The sequence below is a fragment of the Maniola hyperantus genome, chromosome 21 (assembly GCF_902806685.2).
Source record: "Maniola hyperantus chromosome 21, iAphHyp1.2, whole genome shotgun sequence".
Classification (NCBI taxonomy): Eukaryota; Metazoa; Arthropoda; class Insecta; order Lepidoptera; family Nymphalidae; genus Maniola; species Maniola hyperantus.
The window spans coordinates 78,127-98,533 of record NC_048556.1 but is presented as its reverse complement, the minus strand read 5'-3'; the positions used below and the strand labels follow the sequence as shown (position 1 = coordinate 98,533).

Sequence of the window (20,407 nt, the reverse complement as noted above, 5' to 3'; positions counted from 1 at the left end):
ATCCCGGAAAATTAAAGAGTTCCCATGGAATTTTCCAAAACCTAAATCCACACGGATGAAGTCGCAGGCATCATCTAGTTATCGAATAAGTGTCCATCATTGAGTAATCGTACACCTACCTATAGACCTTTACAAAATGCCTTCACGGTCCCCCAACAAATAAAGCGGAGGTTCTATTTCAAAATGAATCCAAATTGAGACAAATGATACGCGCGTGCGTTCCCTCGCCGGATTGACTCTGTGCAATCAATGTACTATCCTGAGAGATGGCAAGAAATGAAGGAAAGTTGCTTGATAAAATTATACACTTTGATGTTTATATTTAGAAATAATACGGAGCCCACCGAATTATTATCCCTAGAAAATCTCTACTTATCAATATTTTAAGTTATGGGGTCTTGGACTGTAGTAATAAAAATCATGATATTTTTACTCGGCTAAAGTAGACATAATTTATTCACTCAATGTAGCAAGCACCCTCTAAGTAAGTATATTGTAGGTACTAGCTTAGTATGCTTGCGACTTCGTCCGCGTGGACTACACAAATTTAAAACCCCTATTTCACCCCTTTAGGGGTCGAACTTTCAAAAATCCTTTCTTAGCGGATGCCTACGTAATATAATAGCTATTTGCATGCCAAACAGCCCGATCTGCCCTGTAGTTTGAGCTGTGCGTTGATAGAACAGTCAGTCAGTCACCTTTTCCTTTTATATATTTAGAAAATTATTTCTATATATATATATAAGGAAATATTTCGGATTTACAGAGCCCACCGAATTATTATCGCAAGAAAATCCCTATCAATATTTTAAGTAAGTAATAGGGTCTTCCGTCTTGGACTGTAGTAATAAAATGAGTGATTGTTTGTATAGCAGTAGTTTATGGGGCTAGAATTCATTATTAAAGAGAATAATTTTAAAAAATCATGATGACCAGCCAAGAGCAAGCAAGAGGCATGGATTAAAAAACTATCCCATCTTTAGCAGATTAGCTCTCTTCTACCCAAGTCCTTATGAATAGACTAATAATAATATTTTTTGAGTTTAACTTCAACATTTTGGATTGTGGTCGTACACTAAGTACGTAGAATCATGCTGTTATATGGCTTATTAATGGTATACTAATAATTGACTTAATAGCTCTATAACTTCATGGAAATATGAAATAAATGAAATTAATCGCAAATTAATTGGTCTTAAGAATTTTACTCCATCTTATATAAAAGGTATGAAGATCATAAAATTAGGGTAGAATGGGAACCGTACATGGGAAGGGTACGAACATAATTTATACAAAGTTAATTTTATCTTTGTAAATTGAATAGTTCAAAAGAGCAACCGCCGAGTTTCTTGCTGGTTCTTGCTTCTCGGAAGGAACCAGTGGTAGATTCATTTGACGGTTCAAAAGCACTCGTAAAAATATTTGAATAATAAATATTTATATTTATTTAATATAGTATGGAAAAATAAAAATAAAACATTATTAAAGCTACGAGGGTTCCAAAAGCGCCGTGGTTTGAGAAGAAGTCCACAACGAACTCAACGCAACTATTAGCTTTACAATCTGGATTAATCTAAAATCTAAGCCACCACAAAATTTTGGATCATTTAAAAAGTTTTGTAAAATCCAATACCAGAAAACACACTAATCTTTTCATTCCTATTACTAAAAAACCGCATACGTAAATGCCACAGGCTTTTACTTACGTATCATCTGGGCGGTCCGTAGCCGTAGGGCGGGCGGGACCGCCCAGCATATAAGCAGTGGTAGTGCGCGCTACGCCGTACTCTGCCCCAGTGGTTCGTAGCGAACGATCGTAGAACACCGTAGCAATGGCACTCGGGTAAGTCGTAGCCGTAGAAAGTTTTTTTTAAAATTTCATATCTGTTTTATTCATGTCTGGAATTCTGATTGAAATTTTAATGGAAATAAATAATTGTGTGTACAAAGTTTTTAACTTTTTAAGAACTTTTATTCATGAAAGTTTGTTATCAATTTAAGGTTTTAGAGGGAATTAGGGCTGTATAAAATATAGGAATTAAATAAATCCCATATTAAAAATTCGCATTTTAGAAACATTAAAAAAATACTCTTCAGGGGTTGCCGTTTGTTATATTTTAAAAAAGTAGGATTTTTAATGTTTCGAAAGTGTCTTTTTCATAGTGAACGTTTGGCATTCAATTTAGAATTATTCAGCCTGTGTCAAAGGACGGTTTTCATTAAGGACCTACTTAGCTACTTTTTAAACTTTTCGAAGTTTCCTTTTTATCTAAACAGTTCTGAAAGTTATTTATTTGACACGTTATGTTTGAAATCTGATGCACGGCAGTGAAATCTTTAAAATTACTCTCGAGTAAAATTAATTAAATTGTTGGTGTATATGTTGAACTACCTAAAAAAGACTTCGCTCGAGTGGAACTTTTGAAAATCGCTGAGGCGGTGGAATTTTCGTAAATCCTGACACACGTATTTCTTCATTTTTGACCATAAGACCAAATATGAATTATCATAGATATAACTTGAAAATGACAGACTTTCATACAAACTTTTACCCCCTATTTACCGTAGGGGCGGCATTTACAAAAATACTTTTCAGTGAGCGCCTACGTCATAAAGTCATCTACTTTAAATAACTCAAGTTTCTAACCCCAGCGTTGATAAATCACTCAGTCAGTTAATCAGTCAATCAGTCAGATTTGAGACCCGATAGCTCAACGGTAAAAGGAGCTGACTGAAAACCGAAAGGTCACCGGTTCAAAAATCCCACCCGTAGCACTATTGTCATACCTACTCCTAGCACAATTAGTATTAGTCAGCAATTAACTTGGCTTTAGCTATTCTTTTTTTTAATGTAAAAAAAAGAGGATAAGTCCTTTTATAAAAATACGACTGTCTGTCTGTCTGTAGCATCTGGTAGCATCGTAGCGCTTAAACGGATAGACCGATAAGAATGCAGTTTTTCTGTTCGCAGGCGTAGGTATAATATTTTATTATAATCCGGATGGCTGCTAGATATGCTACTTACAAAATTAGTCACACAGACAGACACACTTTTCCATTTATAGATTAGAATTTTCTGGCGCTATTTTTTTCTGACTTCATTTTCACAACTTGTACCTACCATAAGTCTAAAAAAACCAGCCAAGAGCGAGTCGGACTCGCGCAACGAAGGGGTTCCGTACTCGGGTATTTATTTCGACATTTTGTACGATAAATCAAAAACTATTATGCCTAAAAATGAATAAAAATCCGTCTTAAAAAGTACCTACAGGTAAATTCCTTTCATATGATACCCCACTTGATATAGGTAGTTATCTTACTTTGCAAATTGAAAATACTATTATTTGTTCATGAACACATTTTAATTTTTTAACAATGTAGCCACAAATTCACGGTTTGCGGATGTTTCCTTCCTTAGACCTACCTACCTGCAAAATTTCTCGGGAATTGTACACTATAGATTTCTAGACAGACAAATAGCAAAGTGATATAAGTATTCTTTTTGAGGTGCGGATCCCTTTAAACTATCACAAAAAAAAGCCTGAAAAGCTTTTTTCCTAAAACTTTGCTTCTTAGCATATTTAACGCATTGTTTGGTACTTCAGTAAACTTATAAACTTTAATGTTTGGGACACGTTACATTATATTCACATAGTTTCGCTAAGTTACGATAGTACTCGCATAGTTTTACTAGAAAATGTTTCATATATTGTGTGTTACTCTATCAAGTTTTTCTTTTATTAAGTACCTACATCAACAACTTCCATACGATGTATGACTACAAAATATTCCAATTATATACAGTACTAGATGATGCCCGCGACTTCGCCCGCGTGGACTTAGGTTTTCAAAAATCCTGTGGAAACTTCAATTTTCCGGGATAAAATTCCTATGTTCTTCCCCGGGATGCAAGCTATCTCTGTACCAAATTTCGTCAAAATTGGCTGAAAGGTTGAGCCGTGAAAAGCTAGCAAAGAGACAGACACACTTTCGCATTTGTCTGTCCGTCTGTCTGTCTGTCTGTCTGCCAGTCTTTCATGGCCCATCCATTCAACCGATTTTGACGAAATTACAAAAAATACACACAGCGATAGCTTACATCCCGGGGAAGGACATAGGCTATCCCGGAAAATCAAAGAGTTCCTACGGGATTTTAATACTTAAATATACGCGGACGAAGTCGCGGGCATTAAATTGTAATATAATATTGAGGATGAAAGCACAACACCACAGAATATATTAAAATATACCTTTACTATCAACAAAATCAAAGTGAACAAAAACAAAGTAGGGATACAAAGAACAATTAAATTTACAGATTAATAAGATTAAGAATTATAATTCTACAGATTTTCATTACCTACATTGTATTTTGCAAAAGATATAAAATAAAAATGAAGTATAAACAATATAAAAAAAGTAATTTTTGCCTAGCACAAACAATGCGAAATGATCTTTACGCATCACTTCTTATCTTGCTGAATCTCGTAAGATTTTCGCAAGCAACACAATAATAATATATTTCGCAGGTTCACGTAATGAGATTAAAAAGGGAAAACTGGAAATACGACATGCGAATAAAGCTAAAAAGCAGTAGATTTACGCTACTTATTAGATACTAGCTTATGCTCGCGACTTCGTCCGCGTGGACTACAAAATTTCAAACCCCTATTTCACCCCCTTAGGAGTGGAATTTTCAAAAATCCTTTCTTAGCGGATGTCTACGTCATAATAGCTATCTACATGCCAAATTTCAGCCCGATCCGTCCAGTAGTTTGAGCTGTGCGTTGATAGATCAGTCAGTCAGTCAGTCAGTCAGTCAGTCAGTCAGTCAGTCAGTCAGTCACCTTTTCCCTTTATATATTAGATATTCCAAAAAAAGTACTTTACGTAAAATAATTTGAACTGGGCAGGTCATGTGTACCGTATGCCAGATAACGTGGACAAAGTCTGCTTCTTTCTGGACTCCTCAGGATCAGCAACGTCAGCGTGGCAGACTAGGCTACGATGGCGTGTTGAATGGGATAAAATAATTCGGTGGCCCAAAGTGGCACATAATCGAGAACTCTTTGTGGAAAAACTGTTTCGTGAATTTTGAGACAACTTTTAGAACGCCGAAATGCAGGTAGGTATATCATATATGTACCAAAATTCAGATTATTCCCTCTCATTCTGAGGTTGATCCCTTTTTATGCTGAAGTGACCCGAGACGACATTTAGTCAAGTTTTAGACGTACACTTTTGAATGTTCACTTTGCCCCTTTAGTATTTTTGCCGCTCTATCAGTCGAAAGATCATCATCATCATCATACGCTACTCATGGGGAGAATGATGAAAGATGGAAGCTAAATATTATGTTCGCGCCACATCTCAGCCACTCGTCGTTAAAATTGCGACATATCGAGCCTACGATACTTAGTTTGAGACAGGCACTTCACATACCTAATTTTAACTTTCGCATATCGCGGTCAGTGTGGTTTGGTATTAAAATAGTTTTAAACTCACCGAGCATTTTTTGACAACTAATCTAAACTTTTCTTCGATATAGCCTTTTTATGAGGTTATATTTTTGGAAAAATACCATAGGATCCACAAGGTGACTGGTACCTACATAGTCGCACTTGTACCTCCATGCATAATGGAAAATATGGTGATAACAAAGAGAATACCCGACTGTGTTTGTTGTGGCCTTCTTCTTTTTTAGGGTTCCGTACATGAAGTGTGCCAACGGGGACCCTATTACTAAGCCTCCGCTGTCCGTCCGTCTGTCTATCTGTCTGTCGGCGGAAATCATGACAAATAAAAGTTTGTCTATTGTAATCATCATCAACTTCAACCTATTACCGTGCGTGCTACTGATAACGGGTATCTTCTCAGAATAAGAAGGATTTGTCTCTTTTGTCCACCACGTAGGTCTTATAGCACACGTAAGGAGAAAAATCCGAAAAACGTGAATTTTACATTTTGCACGGTTACATCAGAAAAACAAATTATAATATGTTCATGAACAATAATAATATTTTCAACTTTCAAAGTAAGTTTACTATACCAAGTGGGGTGTCATTTGAAAGAACTTTATCTGTACATTCTAAAACAGATTTTTATTTAATTTTTTGCTAAATAGTTTTTGACGTAGTACGGAACCCTCGGTGCGCGGGTCTGACTTGCACTTGGCCGGTTTTCTACTATAATACGGATACTAAATTCCAACATGCTATAGAAATTACAAGCACGAACTTTAAAATTACAGGAATTACAAAAGTCCAGCTTGTAATTTACTCAGATTGCTTAATTTTGTAGCTCTCGTTACATTTCGTCGTGGAATTCCAATAAAGAACCGCAACAAACAAAACTCCATCTTGGAAACATAGACTACTCGAATTTAAACATTCCTAATGTTTACAACTGTTAAATTGACACCAGCAGAATTTACTAACCGTTTATTTGCAAAACTACAGTTTACAAAGTTTATGTACCTATTATTCATCATTATAATTATTTTTATTTCTTTATTTAAATGCACTTTTCGCCAATCTATCGGTCCACTACCACAATTTTGTGTCACTATGCTGAGTGAGTCTCGTCGGAGAATGAGCAGAGTTTAGAACATAGTTCACCACACTGCCCAAGTGCGGATTGGCAGACTTCACACACCTTTGTGAACATTATGGAGAACTCTCATGGCATGCAGGTTTCCTCACGGAATAGACTGTAGACAGACATATTGTAGAGCTCCGAACTTGTTAATAAAATGCTGATTTCCTGCCCGTTTAGTTCCTTCACAAAAAAACTTTTTTCTGGTGGGAGGCTTCGGCCGTGGCTAGTTACTACCCTACCGGCACAGCCGTGCCGCCAAGCGATTTAGCGTTCCGGTACAATGCCGTGTAGAAACCAATTAGGCATGGGTTTATTAAAAACTGCCATAACCCTTCCAGGTTAGCACGCTTCGATCTTAGACTGCATCGTCACTTACCACCAGGTGAGATTGCAGACAAGGGCTAACTTGTATTTGAATAAAATAAAATAAAATAAATAAACATGTAGCGATGGGTTGATCATGATGATGGTGATATGTGCATAAATAAAAATTTTAATAAAAGCAGAAATGTTATGTGAAACTCAATCTTAACCACTAGGCTATCATTGCTGTGTGCATACGCTTGACCACAATCACACCTGATAGAAAGTGATGATGTAGCCTAAGATGAGACGCGTTTGCCTAGGAGATAGATATCCGGATTGTGTAGGTGAAAGTCCGTAAAAATAAAATTAATTTGTTTACTCTACGTCCGTAACTCTGGATATTGGGATCCGATTTGTGTTTGCTTAACTTACCGTTTTGTTTTTGTACTTTGCGACTTTCCTCCTTTGTATTTTATTGTACGGCATAGATGTTATTAAATGCTATAATTGAAATAATATTTTTATTTAAGAACAATACGAATTCGAAGCGGTTAGATCAACAAACCATTCTTTGTTCGTATGATTACGTACCTATCTAGGTGAAACGTTTCTGTTCTGGAAACAATTCCTTTTTACCCGACTACGGCAAAGCCAAAAGGAAGGGTTATGATTTTAGCAGTCTATGTATGTATGTATGTTCCATAGTAGCACCTAAACTACTGTGCCTATTTTCATGAATTATATGTTAATCGATTCTTTATTATTGTCCGGGTGACATTGCTATATAATGGGCTACATTTTATACGAACAAAATCAGTGTGACTGTGTGTACCTACTTGCGCCGCCTGAATCCAGCGGCTCCCTGGGACTCGTTTGATGGCGTTTGTCCACCTAGTGGGGGATCTTCCAACACTGCGCTTTCCGGAGTAAGGTTGCCATTCTAGCATCTTGGGACCCCAACGTCGGTCGATTTTTTAAACCAAGAATGTACTCGGCCCATTGCCACTTGAGCTTGAGCTACATAGCTCAATGGTTACTCAGGTTCTATTACAGATCTCCTAATTTCTTATTTAAACTCCAAGCAAAGCCCTCTCCATCGTTGCTGAGTAACTCTGAGCTTTCTTATGAGGCCCATAGTTAGCGACCATGTCTCGGATAGGTTTAGATGAGCGTTATATCTAGCGCAATCAATGTAGGTAGCGTACGTACACGGCATTGCGATTTGGCCTCAAGGCTAATAGATTCGTGTCCATCAAAACGAGTGATGAATTGATATTTTAACTAAAATGTTCGCCAATTAATAGAGTTCATGTCGTTCAATAGTTCAAATTTTTTTAATGATAGAGCAAATACTGCCAATCTTGGTAAATTCATTTAAAAATAATTGTTCATTTTTAGGGTTCCATTATCCGTAGCCCATCTGATTCGTACTAGAGTGTAACTATTATATTTTTAAATACCAATCGTTTGTGAAGCACAAAAATAAAAATCAAAGACCGAAGCATCCGAGTAGATACCGCTAAATGCGAATCAAATAATAAGTATCCTTGAAAAATATTTTCAAACAAAATACAGATGCGACGAGTTGGAAGACCCCCATACATAGTATTTTATTTAGCAGTGAATTTAGGTAAAGGCTTATTAAAATTATGTTTGATATTTTGTTCTAGACATCAAATTCGGGTGGCCTGTATAGTCTTCTTATCGGGTTACCAAGAAAAGTTACGATCTGTTATGCCTTCTTTACCTCGATAGGCTACAAATTTTAAATACTTGTCTAGCGGTTTAGATTTTCACAAAATATTGTAAGATGTTTTGCCTATTTACTTATTTTTGTGGCCCCTTTTTATGGGACGAGTTTTCTCGTGTTTTATTTTTGACAAATTTTGTCAGGCTTTCTTATTGATTTCGATGCACGATGGGATGGGCGTAAGATGAATAGGTGCATCTGTAGATAACTTCAACTTTTCTATAATCTAATGAGAGCTTTCGGCCGTGGCTTGCTGCAGTAGCCGGCAATAATCTAATTTTCTCATTCTGAGAAGAGATCCATATTCAATAGTGGGCTGGCGATGGGTTGATAATGATGATGATGATGAAACTGCAATTGATTTCTGAAAATTTAATCTAAGAAAGTCAACAGCAAACCAATGTGTTCTTAGAATGATTCGATTCGGAATAAGGAACAATTATAGATTTATTAACTGTTGGCTTTTGTCCCTGGGGAAATCCCGTTGGGTTTGTTCTCAGGAAAAACTCCAATTTTCACGGGCAAACTGTCATTTTTTTGGTAAACTCCGATTGCTTACTCTAGGCTGCAGTCGAGGGGGGTTTTCTCAATTAATTTTTACAATAGATGAAAGGGTAACATGATTTTTTTCGCTCGATTTCTTGTACTTAGCGCCTTAAAGGCGCCTTTATGAAGTGAAAACTACTTTAGGCGCGTTAGGTGATTTTGGAATGAATAGAATAGAATAGAATAGAATTTATTTTATTCAAGTAGACTTATTGCTTTTGAATCGTTAACTAGTTTAATTTACCACTGGTTCGGAATGCCGTTCCTACCGAGAAGAACCAGTAAGAAACTCGGCGGTTGCTCTTTTCAAGTGATCAATTTACAATATTATTATTATATATATTTAGTAAATCTTTACTGTCGCGCGCGGTTAATCACCACTGGCTGTAATCCATACCTACCTACCTACTAATATTATAAATGTAAAAGTGTGTCTGTCTGTCTGTTAGCTTTTCACGGCCCATCCGTCGATTTGGATGGGTGCAGAACTAGCACGTGCTATGGTTATATTATTGAGCCTACGTGCTAAGCCGCACATATTGTGCAAAAACTACAATAACTCATTGATTTAAACACATGAATGATAGATCACTATGAACCTTAATCAATAGGCTCTTTCTTAATTAAATACCTCTTTATTAACAAAAACATGTACTTGATCGGATAGATTTAGTTGACTTATTGACTTCAACCGCGTGGATAAGTTTTTTTTAAATATCCCGTGGGGACTCTGGTTTTCTGGGACAAAAAGTACCTAGCCTAATGTCCGTCCCTGAGATGTAAGCTAAGTCTGTGCTCTGTACCAAATATCATCAAAATCGGTTAAACAGAATATTGGCCGTGGAAAGCTAGACCGACAGACACTTTCGCATATTAGTATATGCATGCCAAATTTCAGCTCGATCCGTCCAGTAGTTTGAGCTGTGCGTTGATAGATTCGTCAATCAGTCAGTCAGTCAGTCAGTCAGTCAGTCACCTTTTCATCCATAATAATATTATAAATGCGAAAGTGTGTCTGTCTGTCTGTCTGTCTGCTAGCTTTTCACGGCTCAACCGTTCAACCGATTTTGACGAAATTTGGTACAGAGATAACTCGCATCCCGGGGAAGGGCATAGGCTACTTTTTATCCAGGAAAATTAAAGAGTTCCCACGGGATTTTGAAAAACCTAAATCCACGCTGACGAAGTCGCGGGCATCATCTAGTTTTATATATTAAGAAGACTATAAGTTACCTGAATACATTTAGTGAATTAAGCCAAGGGCAAAGCTCCAACTATTAAATTCACATTTCAGTATTATAATAGGCAGTTTATATATATGATATTTTGAATTAACAATAGATTAAATAGAAAAGCGGCAATTTTATTCATAGATACTTATTTCTTAAAGAGCAGGTACCTACTGGGTAGGGCTGGAATCCGAAAAGTTCAAATGTTAACAAGGCCTCATTGCCTTCGAAATTCAAAAGAAGTGTGCAGAATCCTTCCGAATCGAATTGAATCAGTACCCTTATTATAAATGCGAAAGTGTGTTTGTTTGTTGGTTTATTGGTTTGTTGGTTTGTTGTTTTGCCCTTCAATCACGTCGCAACGGTGCAACGGATCGACGTGGTTTTTTTGCATGGGTGGGTATAGTTTAGACTTGGAGAGTGACATAGGCTACATTTTATCCCGGAAAATCAAAAAGTTCCCACGGGATTTTTAAAAAACCTAATTCCACGCGGACGAAGTCGCGGGCATCAGCTAGTAAGTTCATAAAAGTTAATAGTAAGTACCTTAGTATAAATAGTACCTAGGTACGGTTATAATGACGATTCTCGTAATTTCGGCGCAAATGAGAGGGTAATGTGAAGCGTGTAATTAGGCCTGTTGTAATACTTATAGCTCATCTTTATGAACATTATCGCGGTATACCGCCATCCATATGCAAATATGGGTATGGTTTTGAGGAATTTTCTAGCATTTGCATAAGTATCTACATAGCAAAGGAGAAGACCCAGGGGCCACATCTACAGTATACTGAAAAATAGGTAAGATAGGTACCTTAAAATAGCGTTTCAAAATAACATTTTCTTGGAAATCGGTTTGTTTGCTGGTACAAAAACAAGAATTCGGTATTTGAGAACTAGTCAATTCAGTAACTTTTTATCATACAGTTTACGTCAAAACGCGCACTTCGTATGCGATATTCTTTGAAATACTGGAATGTGACGTCACATCATAATGACGTACTTTTTTAGTTTAATCGATAATTTAAAATGGTTATTACACTTAAAACTAACAAAGGACGTGGATTTTACGTATTTTGGAAGTAGGGCTATTTAATAATCACTGAGAAATAATTTATTTTTAATGTAGTCAAATACCCAATTGAATTACAACACGGAGCAAAATGGCTTTATCGCCATGATGGAAGACCATCCGTCCCTGGGTACCTTTTTCCTTTTGAGGTACGGAAACCTAAAAACAAGGAGTTCCCACAGGATGTGCAAAGATCGATTCCGTTAAATTAAATAAAGAAAATAAAAAGCTTTCTCGAGTAAATACGTACCACGTTTATGCATTCGTAAGTAATACCGCATAAGGTAACCCTAGGCATGACTGCAAGACTAATTATTTGCAGCAACCTTTGTTCTCGCCATTATATTCCTCGTTAAAGTTTTACTGTGAGCGCATCTTGCCGGCTGTAAGCTTAATCTTTGCTTTATTAATAGCCGCGATGGTTCAGTGGCTGTTCAGTTTTTTTTAAAGAACATTAAGAGAGAATAATAAGAAGAAAACTATTTCAAGTGGGGTATCAGATGAAAGGGCTTCATTTGTGCATTCTAAAACAGGTTTTTATTTATTTTTATGCATCATAGTTTTTGATTTGTCGTACAAAATGTCGAAAAAATACAACTGTGGTACGGAACCCTCGGTGCACGAGTCTGACTCGCACTTGGCCAGTTTTATAGTTCTGGGTACCTTCTTCCTATCTTTTGTGTAAAATTCTCGTCGCGCGGTGCAAATTTCCGCCTCGCGTCGTTATTTATGGACGCCATTCGATTCAGGATATTGTCCGAATTTGTCCTCATCTGTCTGTTTGCGTCACTAGATACCGACTCGTAGATTCCCTTCAGGTTTATTATTCAACACTAGATGATGCCCGCGACTTCGTCCGCGTGGAATTGAGTTTTTAAAATCCCGTGGGAACTCTATGGTTTTCCGGGATAAAAGTAGCCTATGTCCTTCCCTGGTATGCAAGCTTACTCTGTACCAAAACTGTGTTTTGTCTTTCGTCAAAATTGGTTGAACGGATGGGCCGTGAAAGGCTAGCAGACAGACAGACAGACAGACAGACAGACACACTTTCGCATTTATAATATTAGCATGGATGAACTCACTACTTAAGGTAAAAATTCTAGCAAACTAAAGTGAAATTAGAAGTTAAAATATTTGGTATACTACCTAGGTACCTACCTACCTACAATGTTCTAGTTTAACTTTAGTATCAGAATCCATACTAATATTATAAATGCGAAAGTGTGTCTGTCTGTCTGTCTGCTAGGCTTTCACGGCCCATCCGTTCAACCGATTTTGACGAAATTTGGTGCAGCGATAGCTTTCATCCCGGGGAAGGTCATAGTCTACTTTTTATCCCGGAAAATTAAAGAGTTCCCACGGGATTTTTAAAAACCTCAATCCACGCGGACGAAGTCGCGGGCATCTAGTACATAATATGCTTTAGTTTGCGTTAGATGAGTGAAAAGTTAGATGTGCGTGCCCAGGATCGAACCTCCGACCTCCAATAAAGGAGGCCTTACAGCCTCAGGCCTACACAGCTTAGTTTTTTAAATTAAACGAAATCCAGTGCAAGTGCAATAAATCCAAAACCGCGACCCATTCATGTAACAAACGTCCGAAAATTTGATTAAAAGATGGCGGGAAATGCAAAAAGTGACAGCTGACGCGCGGCCATGACAGATAGTGTCCGTCCGCCATTATGCCGGGCCACGCGCGTTCAGCCTTGTTAATTACAACTCCGCTAATTACAGCACCAAATAAATATGTAAATAAGTTGCGAAACTGTACGCGGAAACTTCACTAGAATAAGCAATGAGTTTTAAATGATCCTATGGACTGCATTCTTTAAAAAAGCTGTGATAGCCTAATGGTTAGGACGTCGGCCTCCTAATTGGAGATCGGGGGTTCGATCCCAGGCACGCACCTCTAACTTTTCGGAGCTAATGTGCGTTTTAAATAATTAAATATCACTTGCTTTAACGGATCTACGAAATTCATGTTATGTATGTACAGTACCCGGCCGAAATTAATTTACATCGGCTTTTAGAATGACATTTCGGCTTTGTAGAGCGTGGTCTCTGTCACTCATACCTGTATGACGTTTTGTCGGTCTCAACGACAGGGACAACGCTCTACAAATCTGCTATCACCTTCTAAAGGTCGATGTACATTACTTTCGGCCGCGTACTGTATTGCTGTTTTAAATATTAAGTATATTGCCAACTGTAAAAATGATTTTGTATTTACTTATCATTTTCTACCAAATGATTAGCAGTGCCATTCTGCATCTATGGAGTGCACATTGTTGGTACTAAATTAACTGTTTGTCTATTAATAGATGAGTGAATAAAGCTCCAGGCCATTCGATGATTCAGACGAAATCGCTTTTTATTTGCACCACACAATAGTAAGCAATCTAAAACGAAATGTAAAACAAATCACATTCAAATCTGCACGACTGTAAGTGTAGGTTTACTGATAATCACATCTTCTCAGGACAGGTCCTGATTTTTCATTACCTTGCTAAAAAGCCCTGGTGGATTTATTATTAAACTAAAACACAAAAGTTTTACTAGACCTTTAAGTACTACTTACTACAAGTTTGGTGCTTTAGTTGCCTGAGACTAAAAGGTGTCCCGTCCCATAAGTAAAGAGACAAAACTGAGTGCAAAATGCATAATTTATAATGACACACATAACAGTTGACATACAATTTTTCATTAAAAAAAATTTTCATTGACTTGTCTCTTTACTTCTGGGACACCCCAGCATAAATGGCATAATCTTGTACCTGTATCAAATATTTGAAAAGAGCAACCGCCGAGTTTCTTGCTGGTTCTTCTCGGTAGGAAAGGCATTCCGCACCAGTGGTAGATGCATCCGACTATTCGTAAGTACTTGTAAAAGTTTATTCGAATAAAAAGATTTTTATTTATTTATTTAGTTACTTAGAATTTTGGTGCTTTAGTTGCCTGAAAATCTTTCACAATTTGTTAAAGTAAGAATTGGAAAGTATTTGTACTAAATTCAGCTAACTATTATGTTAGATAAAGTGATTGAATCTTTTCATACATATATCTCGGAAAATATCTTAGCGCCATCCGACAAACCGACTTCGATGAAATTTAGTTTATTAGAGGTAGTTTGATTACGGGGTATGATGACGGGGTATCTAATTCATTTTGTATATGATTTCATAGAGTTTCCACGGGGTTTATCGAAACCTAAATCCACGCGAAGATGGAAACAAATAAACTATTAATAAACTTAAATCTAAAAAAAAAGAAAACAATATTAAATTAAAACTAAAATAAATTAAATTAAATCTAAAACCTCATCGAGACCACCGCAGCGAGGCATTGTACCCAAGATGCTGGCAGCATTACCCCTTTGGATGGCCAAACTAATTCTTTGGCCAAGGTAGCTGCCAGCTCTCGGGTCCCCGGTTGACTCGATAACTCTTTTCGCAATTTCTTCAAAAAGAGCTCGAGCCCCCGGGCCCCACGGCCCCAAGGTCTCCACACCAAAAGGCACGAATACGAAGCTCCCATCGAGGTTTTCATATTTGCGCCTTTTGGCCTGTTCGGCGCTGATGGCCGCTGCACCCGCCATAGAGGAGGTCGCAAATCCACGCGGATGAAGTTATGAGCATCGTCTTGTTTAAAATAAAAGAATTCTCGTCCTGATTTACAACAATCGGAGATGGTAACTCTACTATTCTCACTAAAGTCTATATTCATCGGGTCGGGTATCACAGCTCTGCTCGATTTGTAACAATTACAGTTCCACAGGTGTCTGTTTACACGCCGCGCCGGGTGACGTGAGCCAATATCAATTATACTGACCTTCCCGGGACACGAGTTCGGAGTTTTCCCTTTACACACGATTCACGAATAGATTCCATTTGGGGTTGGAAAAGTAGATGACTAGTGGGTGTTGTAAAGCTTTTACTACCACCGTTTTTTGACCAACAAAAATAGAATTAGAACGATTTTTTATTCGAATGAACTTTTACAACGCTTTTATTTACTCTATTTTACCTACTGTATTATTAAAAAAAAACGTTATAGCCTAGCGGTTAGGATGTCCGCCTTCTAATCGGAGGTCGGGGGTTCGATCCCGGGCACGCACCTCTAACTTTTCGGAGTTATGTGCGTTTTACCAGTGAAGGAAAACATCGTGAGGAAAGCTGCATACCTGATAGAGGTCTCCATGATGTTCTCAAAGGTGTGTGAAGTCTACCAATCCGCACATGGCCAGCGTGGTAGTCTATGGCCAAAACCCTTCTCACTCTGAGAGGAGACCCGTGTTCTGTAGTGAGCCGGCGATGCGTTGATCATGATGATGATGATTATTATTAAATCCTTATACTAATCCAAGTTATTAACCACATTTTTGTACTTAGGTACTTATATTCTATCTTTTATACTATCCGAAGCTTCTGGCTCCACGGAAGACCAGCCCTATGCCTGTGGTCCCGCCACAGGCGCAGCAAATGCTGCGTCCATTTTGGTACCACACAAAAATGGTGGCGGCGGTGGTGGTGGTGGTCCATTTTGGCTTATTTTGAGTGTTTTTTTATTTTTTTTATTGGCACTTACAAATAAACACTTTTTCTTTCTTTCTTTCTTACAAGTGCTTTTGGAATGTGAAGTGAATCTCCACCAGAATGTTTCTCCTATTGAATCATTGCTGATTCGATTGTCGAAAATCGACGGTTGCATTTTTCAAATATTCAATGTACCTACTTACCTAAGTCTACATTATGTCACAACTTACATGATGCGGTAAATTCAAAGACGCTTTTTTTTTTAAAAAAAAAGATGTTTAGTTATATTTTGGGTTCTTATAGCCCGCGGGCGGACAGTAATTGCCACCTAACTTGTGGTATGAAGAAATTTGCATTTCAAACGTTTTTTATACCGCCATAGGCCGACGAAGGCATCCGAAAGATCACTCTTTGTGCTTAAGGAGGTAAGGTTGCACTTCTTACGGCCGCTTCTTCAATCTCCAAACTTATTTTAAGAATTTTAGACATACTCGAGAGAGTCTAAAATTCTAAAAAAAAATCACCATTAGAAATAGTTGATTTATTCATTCGTGTAAATACATTTACTTGGTAGTTTTTTCTCAAAAACACTTTTCCTAAACAACTGTTTAATCCTGTTCGTGTGCTTGATTTCAGTGAAAATCATCGTGCCTCTCACCTTTCTCATACAATGTTGGGTGAAATAGCAAACAGGTTACCCACGTGCGCCGGCAACTTCATTCGAGCGTACTGCGTGCCCTTAAACGCAGGCTGTTAATACTTGTGCACATAACTCCTATTAAACTTTACGATAGCGTAGGGTAGTTACCTTATTAGAGTTAATTTCATTCTTGTTTAGACGTACGAGGATTACTTGCCTTTAATATTTAAATAGGAATTTTATGGAGGGTCTGCGGATTACGTTTTTATTATTGAAACTCCCTAACAGACAACGACCTTACTACCACTGGACGAGTCATTCCGACTGACTGACTGACTGACTTATATATCAACGCACAGCCTAAACCGCTGGTCCTAGCGACATGAAATTTGGAGGGTGTGTTCTTTGTAAAGAATAGGTAGGTATCCAAAAAGAAAGGATTTTTCGAAATTCCACCCATGTGCGGATTAAATGGGGGTTTGAAATTAGTAAACGTATCACACGTAACACGTTTACTAATTTTGATAGCTTCATACTTTATAGAACAAGTTTTTAGGGTTCCGTAGCCAAATGGCAAAAAACGGAACCCTTTAGTTTAATGATAATGTAAAAAGTAACTACCTAAATAGCAAATGGCTACTTAAGTATACCTACTTTAGTTTAATGAAAAACTTAGAGCTTCGCTATGGAACAACGATGCATAGAAATGGCTTAAGCAAGTCAAGTAACTTTGCAAATGATGCAGTAAGCTCAATAAGTACTAGCTATCTACTTTTAACTAAGTTTAAAAAGCTTATAAATACCTACTTTGTTTGAAACTGTAACAAACTCTTACTTTGAGTTTCTGCTAGACTTATAGTCACGTCTTTAAGAAAGTAATATTTTTTATCTTATACCTATATAGGGTATACCTACCTTACCTTAGTTTAGTAGAGTTTGCTGTAGGACTTTAGTGCGTTTGGAGCCCTCTTACTTAGCTCTAGTTTTATGTTTACGTAATTAATTATCACCACTATGATGTTACAAATCTAACAATTTTGACTATCAATAAGAGTAACATGTTATTTATTATAATTAATATCTGTCCCGGCTGTACTCACGTGTTTAGTCGACGTTAGCCCGACTAGTTTCGAACACATCCTGGGTCCTTTTTCAAGGGAGTCAGTTCGCGCACGCGCCGCAATTAACACGTTATCTATTTCAAATAAATCATTTGACTTTTATTTAGTTTTCCTTAGCAGACTTAAAAGATAAACAAATAGCAGAACCCTTCTCGGAAAAACGTGTTTTAAGCGACGCGATTTTCTCAACGCTTAAGATCTTTCTGAAGTTTCTCATTCGTATCATGACAACAAGTTCCTATGCTCCGCGTATAGTACGACTCTTACGCATTTCAGCAAGAAGCTACTTCATTTAAGCCAGTTTAATATGCTCTTTCTGGTGCATATCTATATATATAAAATTCAAAGTCCTGACTGACTGACATATATATCAACGCACAGCCTAAACCGCTGGTCCTAAAGACATGAAATTTGGAGGGTCTATTCTTTGTAAAGAGAAGGTATCCACTAAGACAGGATTTTTCGAAATTCCACCCCTAAGTGGGTTAAATGGGGGATGAAAGTTTGTATGAAAGTCCGTCATTTTTCAAGTTATTTGCATGAAAATTGGTATTTTGGTTTTCTGTCACAAATGAAGAAATACATGTTGTAGGGTTTTTGGAAAATTCGCCCATAAGGGTGTTACCTTATGGCCGAAATAGGGGATGAAAGTTTGTATGGGACAGTTTTAATTATTGATATTAATTACTTGAAATTTGGAAAGTAGGTTTTTTCTTGAGGTTAGGTGTCAGCTAAGAAACGACTATGAGAAAATCCCTCCCCTAAAGGGATGAAATGGGGGTTGGAAGGTTATATGTGTTATTCGGTGCTGGTGCAGGGTGCGCGTCCTGATGTTATAATGTTTGTTTCTGAATAAAAAAATGCCATTTGTTTCCTGTAGGCCACGCGGGCGAAGCCGCAGGCAGAAGCTAGTTTTTAATAGATTTTTAAACTTTTATAAATGTAAGTACCTACCTAAGTCTAAAATTGATTGCGGAATTTTGTTATAAAAGATTAAGTAGGTACATTCATTCCCACAAACGACTTTCGGGACTTTCATGTGGCGGATGGTTTCAATGAACCTACCTAGAGCCTTTAGAAGCACATTCTTCTAAAGTTTTTTAACCAAGCTTTAGCTCAAATCGTTTTTTCAAATCATAAATTATTGTCGCTTACTCTAGAATCAAGTGTTCACGCAAAAAGATTCACTCAAAGCACATAATATAAATTATCTACCTACTTAATGGTACCTAGTACCTACCTAGTTAATGTCAAAAGAGATTTTTTACAAACTTTTATTAAAACATAAACTAATCCAAATTAACACGTCTACAATCTTAATTAATTCCACACAAACAACGAAACTTATTGTTCACTAGGTAATGGCCTAGGTTGTACCTAACTACAATTTGCAGGTTAGTCAAGTTAATCCTAGAATTTCACTGTGTTTAAGCTCTACAGGTGCTCGTTGGTTTCACTAATGAAACAAAGCTAGTCACTACTACCTGTATAAATAGTTTAATTTGAAACTAAACTTCATCTGTAAATTAGAGAAAGACATCCGTCGAGCTGTGTATAGTGCAGCGTTTCCCATTTGCCGGGTCACGACCCGGTACCGGACCATCAAATTAAAATCCCGGGTCGCAACATTCCCGCATTGTTTTAAAAATATTACCAACTATAAATATTACTATTAATTAATATGTATTATTTTACCTAATGGAACCAGCTTGGGTCTAAAAATGTTAAGTGGGTCACGAAGGGGCAATGTGATAATTACCGGACCATGGCAGAACAAAGTTTGGGAAACACTGGCCTACTGGTTAGGACGTCCGCCTTCTGATCGGAGGTCGGGGGTTCGATCCTGGGCACGCACCTCTAACTTTTCGGATTTTTATGCGTTTTAAGTAATTAAAAATCACTTACTTTAACGGTAACGGAAAACATCGTGAGGAAACCTGCATGCCTGAGAGTTCTTCATAATGTTCTCAAAGATGTGGATGTGATGATTAAACAAAGAGTTATTCTACTAACTAATACCATAAGTGAAAATATATCCGTCTGTTACTTTCTCACGGCCCATCAAATTAACATGAAATTCGGTACAATGACGACCTTCCTGGCGCTGTGGTCTTATTAGTGGGACGTCCCGGGTTCGAGACCCGGCAGGGTTTTGGAATTTTATAATTTCTAAATTTCTGGTCTGGTCTGGTGGGAGGCTTCCGCCGTGGCTAGTTACCACCCAGCCGTGCCGCTGAGAGATTTAGTGTTCCAGTACGATGCTATGTAGAAACCAAAGGGGTAATTATTAACAACAAAATTAACCTTTTCGATTCAAGCCGTACCTACAGTTCAAAAAGAATAAAAAATACATTGAGATGCTTCTTCTATTTTAAATGATTCGAGTCTTAAATCAAGGGATCAAAGACTATAATTAATTAAATGTTTTTAACCAGCTCTTCATGAGGTTAAGAATAGTGATGTAGCACTGCATTGTGCGTTTAGAGATTATTGGCGTGTAAATTCGCACGTACGCACGCACTAGTGATGTCCGGTGTCGATAATTTTACAAAACAACGACACCAAATCTATCTCAAAATATCCACATCCATGTTATATTTATATTATACGCAATT

At 37.4% G+C, this 20,407-nt stretch overlaps 1 protein-coding gene across 1 annotated transcript in view; it reads left to right on the top strand.

Moving 5' to 3' along the window:
- Positions 1 to 1,760: 1,760 nt before the first annotated feature.
- Ms (neuropeptide receptor myosuppressin) overlaps positions 1,761 to 20,407 on the top strand; it is a 33,289-nt gene continuing 14,642 nt past the window's right edge. Inside the window, exon 1 of the mRNA XM_069505673.1 lies at positions 1,761 to 1,843. Coding sequence (XP_069361774.1) covers positions 1,833 to 1,843 — 11 coding nt within the window. The 5' untranslated portion in view covers positions 1,761 to 1,832. The remainder of the gene's footprint in view (positions 1,844 to 20,407) is intronic.